Source organism: Solea solea, chromosome 21 (assembly GCF_958295425.1).
Source record: "Solea solea chromosome 21, fSolSol10.1, whole genome shotgun sequence".
NCBI lineage: Eukaryota > Metazoa > Chordata > Actinopteri > Pleuronectiformes > Soleidae > Solea > Solea solea.
In genome coordinates this window covers 11,514,505-11,540,207 of record NC_081154.1, presented here as the reverse complement: position 1 = coordinate 11,540,207, position 25,703 = coordinate 11,514,505, and the positions used below count along the sequence as shown (strand labels likewise).

General features: G+C 40.1%; 1 protein-coding gene across 2 annotated transcripts; it reads left to right on the top strand.

The window, feature by feature from the left end:
- The first annotated feature begins 5,550 nt into the window (after positions 1-5,550).
- ppm1bb (protein phosphatase, Mg2+/Mn2+ dependent, 1Bb) lies at positions 5,551-23,996 on the top strand. 2 transcript variants are annotated; one of them, XM_058620726.1, is made up of 6 exons: positions 5,551-5,951; positions 13,080-13,922; positions 15,431-15,548; positions 16,149-16,260; positions 17,299-17,356; positions 18,925-21,471. In XM_058620726.1, the coding sequence occupies exons 2-6, from the start codon at positions 13,092-13,094 to the stop codon at positions 19,252-19,254; spliced, it is 1,449 nt and encodes a 482-aa protein (XP_058476709.1). In that variant the 5' UTR covers positions 5,551-5,951; positions 13,080-13,091; the 3' UTR covers positions 19,255-21,471. The 2 variants fall into 2 exon arrangements, with proteins under 2 accessions (XP_058476709.1, XP_058476710.1); XM_058620727.1 differs by lacking the exon at positions 18,925-21,471 and adding an exon at positions 22,664-23,996 and having other exon boundaries at positions 5,556-5,951.
- Positions 23,997-25,703: the final 1,707 nt, after the last annotated feature.

The following is a 25,703-nucleotide window of genomic DNA, read 5'->3' as shown; positions in this document are numbered from 1 at the left end:
ACTGAGCGTAGAGCTATGCCTCCCTCATCGACCGGTGTATAATATGTTGTATATCTCATTACAGCACTGTAAATCTACTCATCCTATTTCTATGGGCGACTGTATCTACCTAGCCCTTACTTGGGTACTAAAGCAAAGCTTCTTTTGCAGCAGAAAAGGGCATGGATCCGTCATATTTCACTCAAGGCTGTGATGTAACGGCAATGTTTTGAGGCAGAAATAAGCATATGCATTTTGCTATTTGCTTAGGACATCTATTTTGGGCATTGCTTTTCGTTATTTTAAGCTGCCAGTCAGGTTTTTGCTGTTTCCAGACTTCTTTTTTTGTCTCTATCTCTCTCCCCTGCTTCATGACAGCATTGCCAGATGGCCTCAAAACGTTGCTGGTTGACCCGTCCAGCTACCCGGTGTGTTCAGTTCTGAGTTTTTTAAAACTGACATCACCACCGCATGTCTCTGAGGCGCAAGAGCCTCCGCTGGCCAGTGGGTCATGTGATTTCTTCTCTTTCATTCAGAATGTTTATGTTAGTGTTTCCTGTATGTCTTGTGTTGAATTATGAATATGCTGAGAACAATAATGATAATAATAAAAAGAAAAACAACAACGCAGTGCCAGATTATGGCGTCCAGTCTCAGTGAGTCATTTTCTGGTGTCAAATACTGACAGCCTGCCCTGTCTCCCAGCCTCCTACTCCATCTTTCTGTCACTGTCTGTCTTTGTGTTGCTCGTGAGGGGGAGTGTAATCAATGGGGCCTGATGTACACTGTGGCCTGTGCAAGAAAAAAATACCCTCCACAAAATATGGCAATTTGGCACTGTAATGAGGAGTGACAAGTGCTCTCAGAATATAAATCATGTCCTTGGAAGCTTACAGCCTGCCTCTTAAGTACTTTACTGTGCGTGTGTTTGCATTGACAGTGCCGTATTGTTGCTCTGTTAAGAAAGGGTTTTCATTTGCAGCAAACCCTCTTGTTGCAGCTTTGAAGGAGGCGTCAGTCGGAAACATGCTTTGGGTTGGACCTGATGTGCTGTTTGTCTTTCAGGTCTAGGCATGACTCCAGAGAGGGATGCTGCTCTAATGTACACATTAAATTATGCCTCGTGCCCCTCGAGGGATGTGGAGGGCTTTCTGTGTACACACTATTGGTCAAAAATATGTGGACACGAACCACAAGTGTTTGTTCGATTAACAGCTTTCACTCTTCAGGATTTCCCACAGAAATGTTGGTGAAAACACAAATCTACTGTACTCACAATCTCAGTTTCAATTAAACCATAAGGTTTTGCTGCAGGCTCATTGGCAGACATCACAGCATGTATGAAGGCTTCACAAACGTATGATCCAGTCATAAGAAACTATATGTAAACAATCTTTGTTGACTTCTGCAGTTTTCCGGCATATATCCTCCCCCTAGTAAAGTAGCCATTTAGAAGCACAGCTGTAAATCATAAAATGAATGGCTCCATTTAGATTTAGAGAACTTTAAGGAATGATTAATTCTGTTAATGGCTCTTTTATCCCCTTTATCCATATTTGTTTATGTTGTTCCTAATAGATTTACACACTTTTTAATGCAAAAATGTCCATAAATTCAAGACACGACTGTCTAGGTTTTTTTTTTGCTTCAAAGCCAGCAGGGATGCAGCTTGCTAGAAGTCTTAGATGCCCTGAACACAACCTAGTCAGTCCTGGTCAGAACGTCTCAAAGTTGATGTTTTTCGATTAAAACGTGAGACCTTTAATTTGAAATTTCTTTCTTTGACAACGAGATTATTCACATTGTTGTACAAATGTCTAAAAATACAACACACACAAATACAGCACAACACACGGTATATATTCTTATTAAGAATTTTACTTTGGAAATAAATATCGCTGGATGTTCCTGTTCCGGTTCCTGTCAGTCACCAGGCGTTACGACCAAGCAGTTGTAAAACCAGTCTTTCGCCGCTAGAGGTCGGTGTTACTGCACCTAGCCGATGGATTTAACTTCAGAAAATGTGTTCTCTGATTTTTCAATTTGTTTTGTCCCGTTTGCCTTTTTGTAATGCATCGTATTGTTTGATATAAATTGTACTCAGGCCACATATACATTCATTTTTTTACATTTTAAATTAAGTTATTCAGGCAAAATGTGTATAATAACATGGGTCAATATCACACACTCCAGTGTCTTTCTTTCTTTCTTTCTTTCTTTCTTTCTTTCTTTCTTTCTTTCTATGTGTAAGGTTAAATGCTGTTCAAATAAATGGAGGTCAATAAGTTAATGCTGTGTGTGTGTGTGTCACCCTAAACCCCCTAAAGCTGGGAATGAACAAGCAGAAGATTGCAGTAATTATGTGACCCAGATGTCTTGGGTGCAGATCTCCAGACTGAAAACGAGAGTGACCCTCTGTCACCCCCTTCCCCCTCCATCCCTTCGTCACAATCACAGTTTTTGGCAGTATTACAGTAATACAGTAAGTGTGTACTTATTTGAAATAGAATGCTGTTTTAAGTGTGTGTGTGGAGGGGGAGGGCGGGTATTTAAGCCCATGCAGATCCATGTAAATACAAGGGATCCAATTTTGGAGCGTGTGCCACTTGTTCTTGGTGCTCCAGATTAGATGCAACAGTTTTATTTTTTTTAATTTACTCTCCTCAGCTGCCTCCATAAGATGCTGACGCCCCTCCCACCCATGTCCCTGAGCCGTGTCCACAACCTCCACCCTCCTCACCCATCCTCTGAGGTGCAGGTGGCTGAACAAACACACACCAGCCTGACAGCACAGTCTAAGGCCACTTTCCTCAAAGAGAGGCTTGACAGTTGGAGTGATGCAAGCGTATGTGTGTGTGTGTGTGTGTGAGGGATTAAGGGAAGAGGGGACAAAAGACAGAGAGTTTAATATTTGGGATAAGCTGTGATTGAACATCCTGAGATCAGAGCTGAATGATCAAATTCAGCCAGTGATAATCCCTCATCTTGGAAAATTAAATACTACTCTTTTGGCTCTCTTCTGCTCACACATACACACACACACACACACACACACATACACTGTATTTAAGGTCATAATCTGACCTGTGCAGTTCCTTGGGGAGCTGTTCTGATATCTGATGAGTTTTTCATAAATAACTCATCTAATCCCAAAGGAGAAACACAAAATGACAACGGATAAGCCCTGCTTTCCCCCAACCTACCACCACACACACTGACTCACTGATACACTATCTTACTAAACATCTTTACACATGCTTTTACAATCTAGTATGTTGCTTTAATCTCCTGCCGTCATTATTCTGTTCACGAGAACAGCCTACATTTTATTTCTGAGCTTGTCTTTGCTAGACAGACATTTATAATCTGTTTATGCAAATGTTTGTCGTGGCTTCTCACATATTAACTGATGTTTGAATATATTATTAAAATAAATCCCAGTATAGCACTTTTTGGTTTTTGCTTCAGCTACATCTAAACAGTCATAGTTACTTTCCAAAAACGGACATGATCAACATTAACTCTCATTTCCTGCAGTGACTGTGCAGTTGTGTGCAGGTGAGAGAGCGACCAGGCCCTGAGCTTTTGTGTTGTCCTTATTTGTACAACACATTGATGTAAAAAATTGACATGGGTCAAACATGGGTCAAACTCTGCTTGCACTGGAACTACGTAACCAGATCTTTTTTGTACATAACTGTATCATAGCAGAACCCTTTCCCTTTGCGTCTGTGTAAATGCTACCATAAGACAACAGCTTAGTTCATTGTTTTTATGTTGATTTGCAGTAAGAGGAAAGAGACTGACAAGAGGTCACATAAAATACGTTACTCATTTTTCACATGGGGGGAAATCACCTGAGCTACTGAAGATCTTTGAACAAGTATGGAGTTAAATGAAAAACTTCCTTATTGTTTTTTTTTTTACTGTAGACCATTAATGTCTGAATCTCTGAGCAGAGAAGAGTGGGAGTAATTATTACCCGGCCTTATCACATTTATATTGGTATAATCGGTGACAAGATAACGCTGTACTTTCTTCTGATGCATACAGACAAAAAGACCACGTATCTTCTGTAAAACAGCGGTCAATGTTCAAATGAGAGACTGTCCCACTTTTGTGCTTACCTGTATGCTGAACACCTGATTTTCTTTCTTTCTGCTGCTCCACCTCTTAACCGCTACAACGGATGATCCATATTTCTGATGCAAACCCTCCCATTCCCAGTAAAATATATTATACACTAATATTTACTTTTTTTCCTGCTGTAAATTATTAGGTTATGGTAACAGTAAGGTTTTAGGTTTGACTGATGACTAACACATGTGAACTACACCTAGACAACACAGCAGTTATCACCAAACATTGGTGTACTTCCACAATTAAGTCGAGTCAGTTTTATTTATATAGCCCAACATTATAAAAACACAATTTGCCTCGAAGGGCTTTAACCTAATGAACCTAACTGAAATTGATTTAATTTGTATGGAACTAGATTCCTGAACATGGCTACATTTAGTTAATCAGTGGCTTTAATAGGCAATAGCACATTATTGTTATTATTATTGTTGTTATTACACACACAATAATGTGCAAGTCTCAGGGAACCACCAGTTTTGTTGTTTTTCAAATATACATATATATATATATATATATATATATACATATATGTATATATATACCCAAACAACATGTGCATACAGCATGTCCTCAATAAACCTGGTGTAATATTTCACATGCAGCAGATTTTTGTTGACATGAAATATTAGGACAAACACAGGTTTTACCAGTAACATCAGTTGGAATGCCACTGCAGGTAAAAGAGAGCCAGAGTCGTTCAAGTGTAAGAGTAGGTCACACTAAATACTTGACATTTTAACCTGTAATAGCTGTTTCTTTTGGTGACATTAGTTGTTTTTAAACTGGATACTAGTTTCCTATATTTTCTGGATGAGTTCCAATAAAGTGATTGAGAAATAATTATACTACATGGCTAAAACAACAACTCTAATAGTGGCCGAAGACTTTTGCAGAGTATATACAAAATACATAATAAACAATGTGTTCTGTATATATACAAGAGCCTCTAGAAATCGCAGTCAAATTCCTTGTATGCACAAATAAACGTATGATTCCGCTTCTGGTGGAGAGTTGAATTAGGCTGCGCTTGTTCTTGACTGCGGGGCACTCAGGTCGTCTGTGGCAACATACGAGCTAACAATAGGTGATGACATCGAAGGATATAAAGGAGAGATTGTGCAGTAAATACATTTAAGTTGTGCCAATATTGGCCTTATTAATATGTTGACCTTTCGAAGTCATGTTTTAAAATCTCCCATCACGATGTGAAATAATTATATTTGAAGACAGACTCCGCCTACCCAATACAGATTCGGTGTACGCTTATAACAGAAACAAGTGTTCTCTACAGAGGCAGCGCATCATAGGAGTGTGGTCATAGACCAATGGAAATGCAGTTTTAGACAGGGGCAGAGCTAAGTGACATCAGAAGTAGCCAATCAACCGACGTTTTGCTTGGACGTTGTAACCAATCACAGAGCATATGCCAAAAATAACACCTCCTCTTGTTCAGCACCCAAAGTCGAAGGATAGCTCTGGCCTTTCAATGGAAGAAAGTACGAGATTTGCCAGTGTTGTGTAATTTAACCAATTCTCTGTGTCCATATTTGTTTAGGAACGAACGTAATTGTCTTCATTTAATGTGAGAGACATAACTGGCTTCAAACATGCGTAAAAATCAACGCTGTCCAAGCAGGGAACCACCGAGAAAGGAATTATCGCCGCTCATCTGAGGCCAATCTCGATTATTTTTGTCAAATAAGGAAACATAACATAGCTATCCGGCTAACGTTAGCTCCGTATATAGCTAGGTTACCGACATATCTTCACACCAAAGCAGAAGCCAGCAGATCATCAAGATTGGATCTACATTCGCACAGCAGCAGGAAAACGTAAGTAGCATGGTAGCATGTACGCTAACGTCATTAGCTCGAGCTTGACAACCTGTCTGGCTTCAACGACAGCTAACTGTGAAGTTAACGTTAGGATGTTAGCTAACTAGCGAAGCAGGCCTTTCCGTAGAGGGAACAGTGTTAAGAGGAGTTCAGCGTGTGGTCAGTGGTTTGGTATTTTGTTCTCAGAAACGCGTTTCCCCTAAATAGCCAGTCGATGAATGCAGCATGAACGGTGGTGTGTAATAACGTTAACATGGACACAACCGTGCCAGAATTAAATACGACCCTTCACCTGAAGTTTCAAAGTAACTCTGCTACCGCCAGCGTTAGCGGGTCAATTGTGAATGAAACACATTTAAAGTAACACCAGTGTTAACAGCCAGGCGACGCGTTAGTCTCCAGCGCTTAGTCTGGTCCCAGGCGAGCTAATCTAGCATGGTATATGCTACACTGTAGCTATAACCAGCTAATGAGAGCTTAGCGGACTTTGTCATATGAGTGTCAGCGGTTAGCTCGGCAGTCTAATTATACTTCTAACGATATAACGTTATATATAAACATGCGCACGGCTATACGCCGCCGTATGTGCCATTAAATCCAACATATAGTTATGTGCCCACATTAAAATCTACAGTTATTCACGAGTACAGGTACAATAATCTGCATGTTGTGCCACTTGCTTAGCCACTGAACTGTGTCCTGTTGTGTATGCAGCAACCCTACATGATAAATATAACCGTAAGGCTCAATTTTCTCATATAATATCGGCTTGAAATGTAGTTTTGACAGATACGACCGTTTCGCCGCGACAGCAGCAACAATGCTCCTCCCAACACATTACCCTTCACATTTTATATTTATATTCGCCTAAAGTGCATTAAAAATTAAAATAGACACATGAGTAAACGTACTTCAGGAATGCAACAATTAATCTGTTTGAGTGTTGTCTAATAGTCAAACTGGTTGTCTATTTCAGCTTTTTAAATTTAAATATTGTCTAGTTTATTTACTTCATAAGAGAAAATGTCTGGGGACAAAACAAGGCATTTAGTCATAAAACACTGATCATTAGTTTTCACAAGGACTATCAATTATGAAAACAGTTGTTACGACCTTAATGTTCAGATGTATCAATATATAGTGCTCCAATTGTGTTTTGGATGGTGTTGCAGGGCAGTAAAGAATGTGAAATCAAATTATTGTAACATTGTAACAATTGCTTTATCTTTCCTCATGTAGGCCATTGTAGCTGTTGTACAGTTCTAAGTTTGTGATTCATGCCTCTGTTGATTGATGGAGGAGCAGTGTCAGGTGTTTTGTACTTGTGATTATTATTTGTTTTTATATTTACTGAATCTGTTCCAGGCGTTCCCAGGCAGATGTGTACTGTACAATGTACAGGGTTTGCCCTGATCATAAACATGGGCTTGGTTGGTAACTCCTTACTTTACTTTAGATATGCAGCACTATTGGTCTGTATGAGTGAATATGATCAACCATACCTTGGAAATTATTTTAAATTTTTTTTTTTTGTTTTGTTTTTTTAAATAAGTGGTTTCTTTGAACTATTGTTGCTATTAGAGATGCCATGATACTATGTTTTGGTTTCCAATACTGATCCTATACAGTCTTTTATCCTTTCTAAGCAACTTGGCTATTAATAACACATTTGTGCTGATGTATTTACCCACTCGTGTTCAGCCATTTCAAAACATAATGCTCCAATAGCATGGCAGACACATGCAGCCCCCAGTCATGACAGGGGCGCATGATGGTGGTGCACTTGCCTGTGCTTAGTGAAACACTTAATATTTAGATATTTAGGGCTCCAGTATGGAACTTCTTCTGTGGACATTTTCAGTCATAGTCCAACTGTTTGCAGCTGTCTCACTTTGCTTTGTGATGTAAAATGTGTCACTCTGTTTGCAGTGTGGGAATGTCTCCACAGACATGAAAATGAAACACTACTGTACTGACAGAGTGTGTGTCATATGGAGAATCACAGAGAGAGGCTTAATCAGCATTGTTTGAACTAATTTGAAAATTTTTAGCAGACATTTGTTCATATTGAACAGTTGTGCAATACACCTTTAAGCATTGTATCTGATTCAACTTTTATATTAACCAGCATCTGGTGATACCCAAACTGAGTATCGGATAAGCTTGTTCCTTGTTAGTGTACAATGTTTTTGGGCACAACCAATAGCTAAATTCTGACAACTTCAACCATTTGCGCTCCTCTTAGATTCAAACTGAGAGTTAAGCGTGACTGTTAAAACAAGAGTGTCTCTGAGGCTGTCTCAATGTTGCTCTGACTTTCCTTATTATTGAGCAGACCCCGCACCAGCAATGCAAAGACTACTTCTGCTACATGTCTCAGTCCCTGGCAAAGACAATGTTCGCTAGAAGTTTACATCAAAGCAGAGCTATTCACATATGAAGACGTGTGGCATGACAAAGGAAGCTCCACCCTTTTTTTTTTATTACCAAGTATTTTATATGATCCCTTGATAAGGCATTTTTGAAGTGTCACTGACACAGACGCTATTGCAGAGACATCTTGTGGGTAATTTACATATCTGCTTTGTATTGTGCAGTGTTGAATTTTAGTCTGACAGCTGCCCATCTCACCTGTATCAGATTGCAATAAGGTGCACTGTTGACCAGTATATGACATCAGTTGGTGTGGATTGTGCTCTGCAAGTCAGATATGGGAGGAGTTAGTCTGCTGATAATCTTATCTGAGTTGGCGGTTGCTGTGTAAAGACTGAGGAGCAGATGAAACACAGAGACAGTGTGAGATTGAGACAGTCATCAAGCTTTTTTTAGATCTTGACTAATCTGAAAAAAGGTTGTGGTGTTGGAGTGACTGATCTGAAGGCATCACAAGGTGCCTCTCTCTGCATCTTGTTATCATTATGTGTCTTTTAAAATGAAGTGAATATTATATCTTACAGCAGCACATGTACTATCAGTACCAACCTTAGTTGCAGCTTTGAGCACAGAAATGACTGAATATGACAGACTATTCACCAATTCATCTGCACTGTTTGTGTTGCCAAGACATCAGATTAATATCTGCTGACAACTGTCAGTTTGTGGTAGCTATCCACCAGTGACGTGCTAATCGAAGGAGGAGATTTTCCACACTGTTCAGTTGACTTCCATGGTTTGTCATCTTAGCCAGAGATCCAGAGATAGTATCTTCTCAACAAACACAATCCAAGAGATCAGATTAGTGCACAGAGGTTTTTCAGTCGTTCCCTGCCGCAGAGTGATCTCTGGTTTGTTTACAAGACGACCAGAGTCATCTAACTATCCTAGATGCAAATTATGGTGGGTCTACAATATTTAGTTGCAGCTGTCATATGTAGTATAAAGTTGTCTTTTTGTTTTGCTTGTGAAAATCCTTTTATTTTTTTAACATTATTGTATATTTTAAATGTGATTCAAACCAAAATATCCACTCATAATTTTTGACAACATTCAGAGTAGCCATCAGTAACTTCATGTTGCAGTGTCTTATTAATAATACATGTGTAATTTGCTACGTCACTTTATATACTCTTGGCAGTAGTCTGTCAATAAGGAAGGGGATCTTGGATTTTGAAGATGTTTTAGGAAACTGCCATCACCACTGCAGTTGAACTGTTGGTTCTTGAATGCAGTGCATCACAGATTCAGACAAAACGGAATAGAAGATTTCATTGTCACTGTTTCTTGGATGTTATTTTTGTTTTCAGTTGAATATCATTGGGTTTTGGATGTTTGGTCCAACAAAACAAAAGATTTGAAGATGTGCACCCTTTGTAGACTAAATGAATAATAATTTGGTAAAAACTTCAGAAGCAAATTTGTAACTCTATTTGTCTATGCACCCCTCCTTGTATGTTGTTTTCTGTTATGTATGCTTTTGATGGCATCTTAAATCCGTGAAGAATGTTTTGACTTAAAATGTAGTCAAAGGAAAAAAGATTTCATGAGAAAAAGTGGTATCAGGGCAAATACGCTCTGCTACTTATCAGAGCTCAAAGGGGAAATTAATTAATGGAGGGTTAATAATGTTGACTTAAGTGCAGCATGTTGGATCTGGCACCTTTGCTCTGTGTGTAATAAAGAAAATGTAAAAATGTCGGCAAGGTTAGAGTTGCGGTATTATAAAGTATAATTTGGGTTCAGCAGTAGCCTTTAAGTGTTGGATTAGATATTTTAAATGTGTAACAAGAGATAGACCAGGAAGGTGTGGCTTTGGAAGTGATCACCCTTACTCATGGGACCAATTACATAATATAGGCTGTGTTCCAGTTCAGGCTCAGCTGCTTTAAAGTCCTTATTTCAAGAATTAATAGATCATAATGGTTCTACAGGGCTGTTCCATTCCAGAGACTTCTCCAAATGTGGCTGTGAAATGTGACCCGTAGTATAGTATACTCTGCAGCCCTCCTCATTCACTATCCCACGTGGTGCTTTTCACAAATATGGGGAAATGTCACATGATCGTGTCATGTGTATCAGGTGTTTCCCTTTGCCATCACCCACTAAATCCATCACATGAACTTGAACAATGAACAAATCAGAGTGAATACTCAGAGACGGACCTTTGATGATTGTTTTTACCTTGTATTTTTCTTATATTTAGGACATTTTCTTTTTACTTTTGTAGTCTTGATATCTATTTTGTGGTTTAGATTTAGAACCAACAGGTTGATGAGAATTATTCACGTTATAACTTGGTTTACTCAACACTATCTAGCCTGAGATGCAGGTCTTACAGTCCACATGAATCATCAAGAGATTTAGTGTCCTACTTGGATTGTTCCACTGTGCCAAGTCCAGTAACATGAATTACATTTTTGCCAACATGATTATCAATCTGAACAACAATTTGATCACTATGATCACATTATTATTCAGTCAGAAACATTAACTTAGTATGATTTGGACAATTTTCTTTCTTACTTTTCATTTGCCTTCTTCTTAGTCATACTTGCATTGACCAATAGCTAATGACTAACCTATTAGAAATAGTTAACTCAAACTAAAGATGTCTTTATCTGTTGGCATCATTATCCACTTTAGTTCCTTTCTTCAGCATTATGTAATCCCCGACCTTCCTCTTCCCTCTTCCAGTGGTACAGGGAAGATATTGTGAGGGGGTTAAGTACTTGAAAGTTCCTGGTTTCAGTGTGATGTCTCTGTGGTGATATTTATTTGGGCTTTGCTTGTTCTCTTGTGTGCTCACATGTGTGAGTGTGTGTTTGAAAGTAGTCAGTTGTAGTATCTGCTGCAACTGCTTAAATGGATGGATGATGCAACTCTTCTTTCCTTTACCAGGCGGTTGAGTGAGTGTGAGTGTGAGTGTGTGTGAGAGACAGAGAGGGGATGTAGTTGAATGAAGCTTAGCCTGGATGTTTGCACTGCAGGGTGGGTGGTTGCTAGGCAATGGCAGTGTGTTTGTTTTATTTTTAGAGAGAATCACTGCTGGTGAACATAACAGATTTCTTTCTTTAACATACATATGGGAATCCTCTTTCTTACAATACATAAACATGTAGGCTACTTTTGAATCTCAGTACTCGTGTGGAAGGTGAGAGCTTCATGGAGGGACTTATATGATCAAGTAATTATTAATCATATAGCAGAAAAGCAATAGACATGCCAATGGCCCACTGCCCCACCCTGGACGTGAAATCTAAACTGGCCTGGCATATTTATAGAGCGCCTTTTTCTTGACATAGTCTATGACACTACACTCTCTCTCTCTCACACACACACTCACACACACACACATATACATGGATGCACACACACACACTTTCCTGTGAAACCAGCTGTAGTCACACCTTGCATGTACCAGCCTTTTTTGGGCACACGCCTGTCATGCCGCGTGTTCACCTATGTGGGAAGTAACGTAGGGCGAGAAATCAATGTGTTGGAGCAAAAAAAGGACATGCCGAGGGTGCTTTCAATTTTTCTATATATATTTTTTAATTGATTTTGAAATCTCATCAGTGCTAGAGCTCAAGTCAAGCAATGTATACTGTAATTTTAGGTCAGAACTGAATTGTAGCTGTAGACAGGCTGGAGGGCAGATGATCACCATTGATACACGTGACTTGGTTTGCAAATATTTCCTCATAATACGTCTTTTGCTCATGTATGTCTTTTTTTTCTTCTTTTTACCATTGTCCAATAGTGACGCACCTCTCAACATAAATGTTTGAAATCAGTTTTATTCAAGTGTAAAACTATGTATCAGGAGGTGATCATCTCCATTGACCTTTTTAGCTCATAGGGATGCAACCAAAGATCAATTTCATAATCGATTAATCTATATTGTCCAATTAAGCACTTAGTTCTTTGGTCCATAAAATGTCAGCAAAAGTTAAATATACTGTCTTGTTTTGTCCACAAACCAATATTATTAATTTGTTATATTGAGCGAATTGGCCTTTTATTGTGTTCAGTTCACAATCACAGAGTGTATGGTGTTAAGTTGGACTGATTTTACTAAAGTGACTCTATTTCCAAGTCTAATAATGGTATTAGTAACCTTGTGTGAAAGAATCTGTTTGTGCTCAAAGAAGCTTAACAGCTGTGGTGTAATCCTCAGCTCTGTGGTTCCCCCACTGCTATCTTTGTCTTATTGTCAGGATCTGTGGCTCTCACCATCCATTAAGTAATTAAAAGCACCGTGTAATAATAGCAAGAAGCACCCCCCTGAACCATTGACACACAATAACAGGTTATTTACAGGGAAATTTAACAACCCAAAGATATGTGTTGATTATAGAAATATATGCAGTTTTTTGGTCTATTGTTTGAACTGAAATAACTGTGAAATAACTGTGCTCTCAGGTAATGGTTCCTTCCTGAGTTCTAATTTCTAATTTCAAGATAACTAAACACATTTGTTATTATTTATATAATTATTTATTGTCTGTACATTTTTTTATGTTTAAACTTGTATATATATTTGTCTTTTCAAGACAAAGAAGGAAAGAAATCCACCGACTGTGGGTGTATTGATTATGATGAGGAGCTACATTAGCTTCTTTGTCTGTGCTGGTGATGGTATAATGGTTCACATTTTAGTTTCCTGCTTCTCTTTTACTTCCTCTCCAGCTATAGGCAGCAATGGGTGCATTCCTGGATAAGCCGAAGACGGAAAAACATAGTGCCCACGGTGAGGGCAATGGGCTGCGATACGGCCTGAGCTCCATGCAGGGCTGGCGGGTGGAGATGGAGGATGCCCACACAGCTGTTGTGGGTCTCCCCCATGGGCTCACCGACTGGTCCTTCTTTGCTGTTTATGATGGCCATGCGGGCTCCCGGGTGGCCAACTACTGCTCCGGCCACCTGCTGGAGCACATCTTGTCAGGAAGTGGCGACTTCGGTTCAGGACAGGGCACTGTGGAGGGCGTGAAGGACGGCATCCGCTCTGGCTTCCTGAACATTGATGAGTACATGCGCAGCTTCACCGACCTGCGGCAGGGCCTGGACCGCAGTGGATCAACGGCCGTGTGCGTGTTGTTCAGCCCGACTCACCTCTACTTCATTAACTGCGGCGACTCTCGAGCCGTGCTGAGTCGAGACAGCAAGGTGGGTTTCTCCACCCAGGACCACAAGCCCTGCAACCCCCTTGAAAAGGAGCGGATCCAGAATGCTGGTGGCTCAGTCATGATCCAGAGGGTAAATGGCTCCCTGGCTGTGTCTCGGGCCCTGGGGGACTACGACTACAAATGTGTGGATGGTAAGGGCCCCACGGAGCAGCTGGTCAGCCCAGAGCCTGAGGTGTGTGTGTTGGAACGAACTGTTGAAGGAGACGAGTTCATAGTGCTGGCATGTGATGGGATCTGGGACGTCATGTCCAACGAGGAGCTGTGTGAGTTTGTCCGCTCACGACTTCTGGTGTGTGATGACTTGGAGAAGGTGTGCAACTCAGTGGTGGACACCTGTCTGCATAAGGTAAGCTTTGTTTATCCCACATAGATTTCCACAGCTTTTTAGCTGGATTTAACAGCTGTGGCACATAAGTCCACTATTAAATAGATTTTTATTTTCAACTTCTAAAACTAAATATTAGACGGATCTGTGTTGTAGCTAGGAGTAGAAAGAGTTGACATAAAATTGTTTAATTTCCTGATTATTTCGTTCTGCAGGTTTATCAGATACTCCAGCTGCAACTCGCAGTTATTTTCATTAGTGATTAATCTGTTGATTATTTTTCCTGACATCACATCTTCAAATGTCCTGTTTTGTTCACAAGCTAAAGATATTCAGTATTTATGATTTCTTTTGTAGATGAGCAAAGAAATCAGAGAAACTTGTTACAATGAAAGAAAGTCACAAATGATTAATCAATTATCAAAATGGTTTGTGATTAATGTAGTTAATGATTAATAATGGATTAATTGTTACATCACTATCAGATAGCACCCCTTTGTTTTTAAATGGACAATCATTTATTTAACGATACTGCGGTATATTTCTTAATAAATAAATAAATAAGAATAAAAAAAGGATAAGGATAATCATGATTTTAACTTAACGCAACTGGCCTCACAGTAAGAGATTAGATCGATCAGATGTTGAATAATACAACACTGCCTTCATATCATCACATTCATTGGCTCTTCAAGCTATTGATCCAAGATAAGGCAGGACTCATACTTTGCCTGAGCCAAACTCATCCACCAGTCATTAAACTGCTTAAACTTTTACCTTCCATGTAGCACATATTTTTGTGTCTTCAACCAACATGTGCGAAGGCGGGGGGATTATTTTTAACTTTGCGGATGGGTTTTCTCAAAGGAACATCAGCAAACTGTCATAAATCTCCTGTGCTGCCTCTGCCTTTTGTGATGTATGTGACATTTTACACTTAAAGAAAGGGACTCTGCTCACAGTGACATTTTACATGAAAGAAAAAAAAAAAAAAAAAAAAAAAAGGTGACTGTCTATTGGTTTAAGCCCAGAGCTCCATATTGGCCCTAGGTGACCGTTACAAATGTCAGCCAGCTAATTTGTTGTCTGATAAATTGTAAAACAGTTTACTACAGCCAGGTGTGTTTTCTGCACCCAAGTAAACCAAATGAAAGCAATTGGGACATAATCCGTCTTTTATTTATAATCCCAGTGACACTTTAAAAAAAACAAGTGTTTTTGTTATTTATATTATATGATATTCACCAGATTGATTGTGTGTATGCTTGAATTATCCTTGCTAATTATTGGGATTTTGAGGAAATATAACGAACAGCATGTTAACATTACCTATTTTTCATCAGCATGTTTGCGACTCAATACTTACTAAATTGGGTCAGCTGATTCGGCGTTATGTTGATCTTTCAGAATATACACGTGCCAAAGTTGTTCAAAGATTAGAAAACATTAGATATTCTGTACACACAGTGTATTTTTGTGTTCGACATAGATATAGCTGTGTTTGTTTGGTCTCTTGTCTCATCCTATAGGGGAGCAGGGACAACATGAGTGTGGTGCTGGTGTGTTTACCAGGAGCTCCCAAGATCTCAGAGGAGGCTGTGAAGAAGGAAGAGGATTTGGATAAATACCTGGAGACTCGCGTTGAGGGTCAGCACACCTAACACACGCACACACACATCCTCACACATCTATAACATGATAAACTGATGATGCAGCCAAAGTTACAGTAAATTAGAGTCACACAGACTCAAAACTCAACACAAACACCTAGTATTTCATAAGGACAGCAACAGCAGTAATAAGACAATGGTGAACAGCTGTAACATGATAATGCTCGACCTTTGTGCTGTAAATCATGTTAAATTTGTGTTTGAAAGCCCAGTCTCAGAGGCAGAGGATGGTTTAATTTTTTCGTCATAATGACAGTTTAAAGCTAACAAGTCGTCTATTTTAGTTATTATCACATGTAATAAGCTGTTTTAAAACCTGGAGTGGATTTACCTGTCAGCACAAGTTTGACACTACTCCCTTAATCCATAATCAGGACAAAATAAACATTCTTTATTGAAATATTTGAAATGGGTCTGGTTCAGGTCTCTACAGTCAGTTGTTATATGAATCACATTTTCTTTTTTTCCCCACTGTTGTGATTTCTCAGTGAAAAGGTGGTGATTTATAATACACTACAACTTTGTCTAAGTTACCACAGCCTCTCACAAACTCCTTGTCCTCTTTGTTTGTGTGCAGAGTTACTAGGAAACTGTGGGGAGGCTGGAGTCCCTGACCTGGTATCAGTCCTGAGGAGCATTGCCACAGAGAACATCCCCAATCTTCCACCTGGTGGCGGCTTGGCCAGCAAGTAAATACTCTGCTAGGAATTGAACTTTCAACATGGTGTACTGACATGCTGTTAAACAAAACTAGAATTTAATAGCGTAGGTTTTATACACAACTTTCTTATGGTTTATAAACGTTTGGGCTTGGTGTTTGATCACTGACCTGAAAAGCTAGAAAAATATGCAGTGTATTGAATTAAACATGAGTTTAAGATTACACAAAAGATGGGAAATGGAAAGTTGAGTAAATAATATGGTTGTGTCCAGTAGTTATAAATAAATGCAGAAAAATCCACTTTCACACGATGTGATTTTAGGGTGAGGAAATGCAGATATAGCAGTACGGTAATGGAGTATGATTCCAGTGCATCTGCATTTGTTTCATTGCTCTTGAATTTTCTGTTTTCTGTCACCCTGTTAAAATAATCGCCTAACTCATTTTTTCAAGTTTTTCAGGAAACACAAAAAACTTCACCGCTTAAGTCACACACTTGACATAGGCCATTATCTTAAAGGGGTAAAATCACATGATCTGATCAACTGAGGATGTAGGCGATTTTACCATAGGTGGCCGGCGTCATGAGGAGATGATTTAGGCAAAAAAAACATTTTGACAAAAAATGACAAAATTATTATTTTAACAGTGTGACGATATGTGATCTTATTCCTTCAGTGGTGACAATATCATTGAATGAGGCAATTCTATAAGCCCACTTAGACTTGTATTGAAATATAGTTACACTTTTTGACAGTGAGCACACGTAGCTCAGTTTATCAGAACTCCTAAACACTATTTTTGCACTCAAAATTTGGTAAGAATCCAATCTGGCAATCTTTCACAGGCAACACACACGCACACACTAACACTCATCTAATCACTTTAATGTACTCATGAATAGAGAAGATCTTTTATAGCGGATGCTGAAATATCGACTTGGTTGCTTTCCATTTTAACCTGAATCAATATACATTTGCAAAGAGTGAACAGAGACTGTTTATATTGTGTTAGGAGTTGTTCTCTCCTCAAAGCGGTGAACTGTGTGTTGTTTGTGCGTTTGCAGACGCAGTGTGATCGAGGCAGTATACAACAAGCTGAACCCTCACAGAGAAGAGGAAGGCGTGAGTTGATCTTTCTCTAAACCCCTCACCTCTTCACCCTTCCAACCTTTAACATGACCTCATAAACACACACCAGCCCAGACAAGGACACTCTTTTGTGTGTGTGTGTGTGTGTGTGTGTGTGTGCATTTGAGTGAGAGCAAATGAATCAGGTTTAAGTTTGAAAGAGGGCGCAGGGTATGCTTAACAGAATAACCTTGGTAAGCTTTGTGAAACTCCGTTCACTGCATTCATGTTGAAAAGCACCAAAGGTTTCTGCAGTCATGGCTTCAATTTTGTGTTAATCATTGGAACTGGATGTATAGCGGGGCCTTGATAAAATTCTGTAGTAAACCATTTAAAGAAGAGATGGATTAAAAACATCAGAATTTAACTATGGGATAACTTTTCATTTGTAAATCGATTGAGTAAACCAACACGTCTATTTCAACTTTTGCCTACAGTTAATATACAACTTTTTTTAGTGAAGCATTAAGTTCTTGGTGGTGATAAACTGTCAATAGGTGAAGCTTGCTGATTCAAAGTGATGGACTGTCCTCGTTACTGTCAAATGTATTGACTGACATAACGCCACTCGAGAAACCTTGATGACATAAATATGTGATACAAGCACTGGCTCTAAGAGCAAAAAATACCTCTGTGGGATGCCTTCTGTCATGTTTTTCTAAATTGAATGATTTAATGTCACCACAAAGCAAATGAAAAATATCCTGAAGACGTTGAATGCATTACAGTCACTTCATGATTATGATCCAATTAGAACAAGAAATGTGCTAGAGTATCACTCTGCATTCACTTATGAGTGTTTGAGTCATGACTAAGCCATATAGTATTTCTCTACAATTGAATTCACTGGTTAATGTTGTCCTGTTTTGGTTATGCTCTTGCTTAGTGTATTCGAAACCCCTTAAATCAAAAAGTGTCACTTTAAAAACTTGAATCTGAAATACTCCAAATTCTGGTTTCATGTGAAATGTGTAAGGCAAAGTGCTCAAGGTGGCTATCAAAAGACGCCTGTGAAAATGGACAGCTATATACAGAAACATGAACTCGATTGTCATCTTTAGAGTTTGCTCTGAGGATAATTTTGGTAATTCACACAGAGATGTTGAAGGAGAAACTCATAACCAGCCTCGCGAAGAAGTATCTGTCAAGGCTTTGCGTCTTCTAAATGTTGTTTTTCTGAAGAAAAAAAAAGAACACTGTCTGTTTTGAAACGGTTTGGATGTGATTGTGGCGTTGTGTGTGTACACAAGGGCACGTGAGTGCATTTGTCACATTAATGTCAGTCGACTCTTGACTTGCAGGCTCTTTTCTCTGGGCTGTGTGGGTGCTGACCAACCCCCTCCTCTCTGTTACACCACACAGCAAATATCACAAAGGGTTGTTGGCCACAGGGCCAGAGGTAGTGCTGCTTGCATGGTTCTGTCCAACAGACGCAAGCATGTCTTTGATATTGTCATTCTAGTGTGTTGTAGATGTGATTGTTACCTGTATGTATGTACTGGATGTGTGTCTTTGACCATGGAGCGTGCCTGCAGAGTCTGACCCCTGGCGTGTCACCTCAGGCCTCTGCGGGGGGAGAGGAGGAGAGTGAGGAGGGAGGTGGCAGTACAGCGGCTCATCTGCTGGAAGCTCTGCGGCAGTTCCGCCTCCACCACCGGGGGCAGTGTCGCGCGGTGCTGGAGGATTCCCTGGCCACGTACCACATGCGGGGGGAGAGCTCCGCCAAGGGAACAGGGGAGAGAAGGAGGACTTCAGATGATGACAACAATGACGGCCAGGAGCAGCCCGCCTTCCCTCCCTCTCCCCCCTCACCCCCGCCCTCACCTGCCACTGTAGAGACAGAGGCTCGCCAAGATGCACCCACCCCTGAATCCAATCCCTCCTTTGACTGAGCTTCCTGTCTGCATACGCACCCACTCATCTATCTGTCCGACCCCAGAGCTCTAGTCTGATGCCCTATGACCTCTCTTCTTTTCCCTCATCACAGAACTTGAATTGACACATTGGCTATGTCTGGCTTCATTGTCTATAACTGCAGCTGCCGTTGCCTGTCACAAATATTTTAACATTTCATTGAAAACACAGATGCCCTCTGTCTATTCAAGTTCTGTCTCAGAGCCACACCCATATACCTAAGGACTCTCTTGATTCCCCCCCCCCCCCCCCCCCCGCTGTCCTCTGACCACCTTGGCTTGAATTCCCCAAACTTGCTTCGTTTACATCTTGACCACACAGACCTATGTTTACATTAGCAAAGAAACAAGGCAAATTATTATTAAGAGTATAAATGGCTTGTGAGGAAAACAATCAGATGAACACTGCACTCCTTGCCCAACAGTGATCATTGTTGGCTTCTGGCTGATTTCCCACCTGAACCCCCCCCCCCCCCCCCCAGCCTCACTCCCAAACCCGTTTACAGTGGAAGAACTGGCAAGAGGGCACACGCTGAACTGCAGCTGTGTCTCATCTACAGACTCACAACACACTCTTTTATGTATATGTATGTACTGTATGATTGCGTGTGTATGTGCGTCTGCATGGGTTGGAGGAACTGGTTACCGCCACAGCAATTTTTCATTTTGGCAGTGGATGTTTGAGCAATAACAGGTTTATCAGCATTCTCAGCTTTAGGTTGTTAAAATCCCTGGGAAATTCAACCTCAGTGGAACACCTGTAGATTGAGCGGTGGTTGATTTAAATCCTTCTCACACCACATAATCCCTTATTCTACTTCATCTAGTGCATTGCCCCAATGGTGCATAAAGAGGTTCAAATGTGTTTCTTTCAGGTTTAACACTCTAGACGACCAGGCGCAACCAAAGTGGTCACAAAATAAATGTTTAATATGAAAATAACAAGATACTATTAAGTTGTTGGTGTCACCAGATGAAAGTTGATATTCTTTCTTAAATCAAAAGGCAATTTTCTTAAAAAATACCATGGTGTGACATACAGTAGTTAAAGCTGTTTGTCATCTGTGTCAGCTTTGTTGGCATTACTGCGTGAGCAGCTCAAACCACACTCTTGTTATGGGAGACGATCCTGGATGGTTCCACTGGAACGATTAAATGGATTGGAGCTTCAAAACAACCGTTTTGAAAAACACCTGGTTCTCACACTGATTTGTCCATTTGTTCCACTTAGTTTGCCTCACTGAAGCAGCTTAAACAACACAAATGTGGGATTTACTGTGTGTATTTGTTTTCTTTTTTCCTTCCCCCAAAGCACAATTTCTGTCACTGAGGTTTTAAAAGAACCCATCCAGGGTTGTTTCCACTGTGGCTGATGAGACAGTCAAACGCAGAGTTGCTCTTAATATGCTAATGTTCTGAAATCTACATGCTTGGTAGCAAGTATTAGGTATTAAAATATCATCTAAGAAATATTACTGCTTCAGTTTTTGAGCAAAAATCAAATCATTGTTAGTCTCAAAACACAGCCGAGCTCTAACCATTCTGACACAGTAAAGCGCAGACGGATGTAAACTAACCTCCATTAAACCATGCAGAGCTGAACCTAAAAAGTATGAGGGGGGAAAAAAAAAGTAATTGTAAATGTTTAACTTCCTTTATTTTAAGATAATAGTATGTCCTTTCCTCTGGTGACACACTCACGCTAACACACTGCCAACACAATTTGTATTTGAACTTGGCTTATATGGTAACACTTATGTTATTAATGTGTAAGACAGCTGTTGCTAACGGCAAGCTTTTATTAACTTCAGGGGAAATATTGGACCTGATTATGGCACTAACTCCAGGACTATACCACAAACATTAATCCATATATCCAAATATGAATCCATCAACTCAGTTGTTTAACATACTGCACCTGACCAACCCGTATCACTTCCCTAATGTCATTCTGCTATAGTACAATGGTTGACCAAATCCAGTCCAGGCCTTAAAAACCTGATATAGCACTTAACAGAGTCAGAATTATCTTTATTGTCATTATACCAAGTACAATGAGATTTCTTGTGGCTTTCTCACTCATGTGTTGTATGTGAGGTGATTAATTTCTATCTATAATCAATTCAAAGTAATGCTGGCACATTAATGTACCTGTTTTTTTTGTTTTATTTTAATGAATAAATTTCCTACAGCTCATGTTGCCAGATGCTGGTATTAACTGCAGTGTTATGAGTTTCACAGCTTGTTAAAAGCCCACATCAAGCATATTTCATTCCCCACAGGTTATGACACTGCGCGCAATGACACAATATAAAACTCTAATCTCATTATGGATGTTTGATTCACACAGACTGCTGAAGGCACATTGTTTATCCGCCCTCTGACATCAGGTAGAGAGGGAGTATAATGTCCGGTCCCCAGTGACTCTGGTAGTGCATGCACTGCTCTTATCTTTTATAATATCAAAAGCACTTAACTATTGGGAGGAGAGGTTATGCTTATAGCGCTGTTTATGCGTGCGTGCGTGTATGAGTTGTATTTGTATGGGGTCAAGTGGGCCTAATCGGTCCCACACACTTAAAATTGACAAATGAAAAAATAAAAAATGATTGGAGGTATAATGGTGCAACTTTGTGTCTGGTGTGAGTATCTCTCGGCGCAAAATGGCTGCACATTCGTGTTCCCTTGAGTGCGGTGCCATGTAAGTGTGTATCAGAAGAAGTCCTTTCTGCTTCATAAAAAAGTCCCCATCAGCCGAAGTTAATACAGTAGAAATTGATACAAGATGATCCCATCAAAACTTGTAGGGGGATTTTTCATTAGGTAATGTTTTGTACATGATTCTGTATTTGTCAGTGGCTCAAGCGCATTCCTCGCCCTCCACTCTGCTTTTAGCTTTTGTCTCGACTGTGTATTTCATGTTGGCTGTTCTGTCCGTTTGGTCTGTTGACTCCTTTTTAGAAAAATAACAAATCTTAGGTTATGTGTAAAAAATAGATACACAAATAAAAGAAAGTTAACACTTGCCGCTGCATTGCTTGAGCTGGCGGTGATGAGACTGAGTGAGGGGAGGGTGTGTAGTCTTGTAGGGACGCCGTTATCTCCATTTCTCCCCTGTTTTTCAGTCAGAGTTGGCCTCGTGATTCTCCGCAAGGTGAGTCATCAGAGGTCTGAGATGTGGTCGTCTTTAACATGCAGGCTGAGCAGGGGAAGCTCACGATCTTTCACCATTATCCATTCATTTTGAATACATAAAAGAGGGGAGTCAGGTACATCCCATTATTTAAGGCATCAGGAGTCAGTATCTTGAGTGCTTTTTGCCGTGCCAGATGCAGCAACAAAAAGTTGACACTTCTCTCTCCATCTTGTTTGCTTTTTGTTGTCCCAGAGTGCCGGTGAGCTGGAGGACCCCTGGTAGTCATGGCAATACTCACCCCCATCTCCTCCCGGTGACCAGTGCATCCGCCCAGAGGAGGAGTGTCTCTCCATTGCGCCATGTCTTTCTCCACTCAAAAGAGGACATGTGGTTTGTCTTGGAGTGTGTGAGTGTGTATGATGGCTGTGTGTATGTGTGAGTGTGTGTGTTCGCAGAAACGGGACAAAAGATGACAGACGACGACAACACGTGCGTGTACTGCTTTAAACCTGGAGGAAAAACAAAATCATTTTTCAGACATGTTGAGATTTTATGAACTGAAGCATTTGTGATGGTAGAAGTGATTTTTACCATTGAGCTGTTTTTTCTTTTCTTTTCTTTTCTTTTCTTGAATGTTGTCTTTTTCTTGAATGTTGACGATGAACACCTGACCACAAGGACCTATAGTGTATGTGTGTGTGTTTGTGTGTGTGGTTGTGTGAGAGATGAGCTTGTGTTTCGAGGAGGGCCACGAGAAGACAACATGGAGGATAAAGACTTTGTAATTCTTCTTCTCCTGGACATTCTTTAGTGCTCCTGTGTCTGATAATTGCCTAACACCTTTGCTTCTCCCCTCCTACAAGACCCACACATGCACACACACACAAACTCAAACACACACACCAAAAACATTAACATCTCCACCAACTTCCACTTCCTCTTGTGCACATATGTGCCACCATTGCAGGTCACTGCATGAGAACGTCGGTTCTACATGTACAGCTACGTGATTTTTTTTCCTGTCAACCCTGATGGACAGTGATTGGTGGAGTCTGATTAAACCCGAAAGGACCTCTGGGCTCTGATTGGCTCCTGCCATGTGAGAAGTTATGTGGAAATTTTTTTTTTGTTTTGTTTTTGCTGATAACTATTAGGATGATGACGATGATAATCATAATGGGGGGAAATAAATGGGAGGTTATTTGGTTTACTCAAGAGCTGAGGGCGAGTTGGACTCATGGTGGTGGAGCGGGGGTGGAGGCTGTTGTATCACTGGTTGGACTTCCTGTAGTAGCAGGGTTTCAACGGCAGGAGGGTGGATACTTCTCCACCATCCTCCTTACCATTTCATATGGAGGTACACACACAACGGCGAACTGTCCTGACAAGAGGGAAGTTTTTTTTTTTTTTAAATGTTGTCCATGAGGTTACTAGCTGCTCGCTGTGTAGAGTGAGTGAACTCCCTGTTTTAACCCTGTTCCTGGTTCTCAGACTGCATTGATAATGTTTGTATTGCTGTTGTTTGATTGCACTCACATTTGATTACAGAAAGCGTCTATATATGAAATAAAATACCTGCCAAGGACCCAGTGGTGGCTGCATACATGTTTATATACTGTATATGATGATGTTTGCATATAGTGGTGTGTCGGCTTCATGGAGGATTCCAACATCTGTGCAACTTGTTGACCTACAAACAAACAGGACTTGGTTATCAGTCACTCTGTAAGATACGATATACATTTTAAGCAGTCTCGGCTCATTTTTCCTCGTGTTTGTTATTGATGTTTTTCTCAGTGAGCATTGTGAGTCCTTCCAGCTGCAGAGACCATCTGCTGGGCCTCCATGATGTTTGACCCCTGTGAGACTTTTCTGCAGGTAGACGTGTATTAATCCCTCTTGTCATGTAAAAAACGAAAACAAAATTAACACAGGAAATGTCCCTAATCTGCAAAATTAACTACTACTACTAAAGATTCTACAAGGTATTTAAAAAAATCCAAACAAGTTGTGAAATTTAATATAAGCCTTAGTTCTAGTGCACCGTAAATTACTAGAATAAAGACTCCAGAAATGATCTGCGACTCCTCTGCGGGGGTTTGTACTAATTCTATATTTTATTGATTTAACTAATGCAGCAAATTAAGTGACACCCATGTCTGCAGTAAATAATAATGTTTGCAGTGTGAGTGGACCTCAGGAAGTTTGTTCCACAGGTGAGGAGCAGAAGAACTGGATGCCGCTTCACTGTTTGGTTCTGCTTTTGGGAAACAGTAAACCTCTTCCTGATGAGCATAGGACTCTGGATGCTTCATAGGGAACTAATAAGTTTCTTATGTATTTTGGTTCAAGACTATTCAGTGGTTTGAAGGCCAAGAGTCAGATGTCATCATTGGTAGCCAGTGTAGTAATCTGAGGACCGGTGTGATGTGGTCCAGTTTCCTGGTATTAGTCAGGACTCTGGCACTTCTTCCCATCTAAATTGCATTTTGAGGTCTTACCATACAGCAACAATGCTGATCATAATGAGAGGAATCTGTGATGGTCATTCAGGATCACATTGAACCATTTGTCCTGCCTTAAAGACTCGTCTTTCTTTAGTTTTACTGTTGTGAATGGCTGCAATTTATTAAAGTTAAGTGGAATTGTTTTTTATTCCCCTCTTAGTTTCCCCCTTAGTTTCCACTGACTGCCACACAACCCAAACAAGAACATTTGTAAGCCCAGGCTGAACTGTTGCTAAAGGGGAAGTTACTGCTGACTTAATATGACATCACACTTACTGTTTTTATTTATTTCGATAAATAAAAAATGCTCTAATATTTAAGGGAAATACTTGCATCAACTCCTTTTTTTCTTTTAATCAGCTTTCAGCAAGTACGCACACTGGCCACTTTATTAGGTACAGAGGACATTAATTAAGTGGCACCTGTTGTGGTTACCTGCCGCTTCAAGGTTTAACGTGTTGTGTGCGTTCAGAGATGGTCTCCTGCATACCTTATTTATAACTAGTGGTTATTTGAGTCAATGCCTTTACATCAACTTGAACCAGTCTGTTTTCTCTCGTAGAATCAACAAGGCATTTTTTGCCCAGAGAACTGCTGCTCACTGGATATTTCCTCTTTCTTAGACTATTTTTTGTAAACCCTAGCGATGGTCGTGTTGAAAATCCCTGCAGATCAGCAGTTTGAGTAATCCTCAGAGCAGCCAATCTAGATAAAACAACCGTTCAAAGATATTAAAAATCACATTTCATCCTCATTTTGATGCTCAGTTGGAACTACAACAAGTC

Coding starts and splice junctions, on each gene's coding strand:
- ppm1bb (XM_058620726.1), top strand. CDS start 13,092: ATGGGTGCATTCCTGGATAAGCCGAAGACGGAAAAACATAGTGCCCAC. Junction 15,549..16,148: donor CCTGGAGACTCGCGTTGAGG/GTCAGCACACCT, acceptor GTTTGTGTGCAG/AGTTACTAGGAAACTGTGGG. Junction 17,357..18,924: donor CTCACAGAGAAGAGGAAGGC/GTGAGTTGATCT, acceptor GTGTCACCTCAG/GCCTCTGCGGGGGGAGAGGA.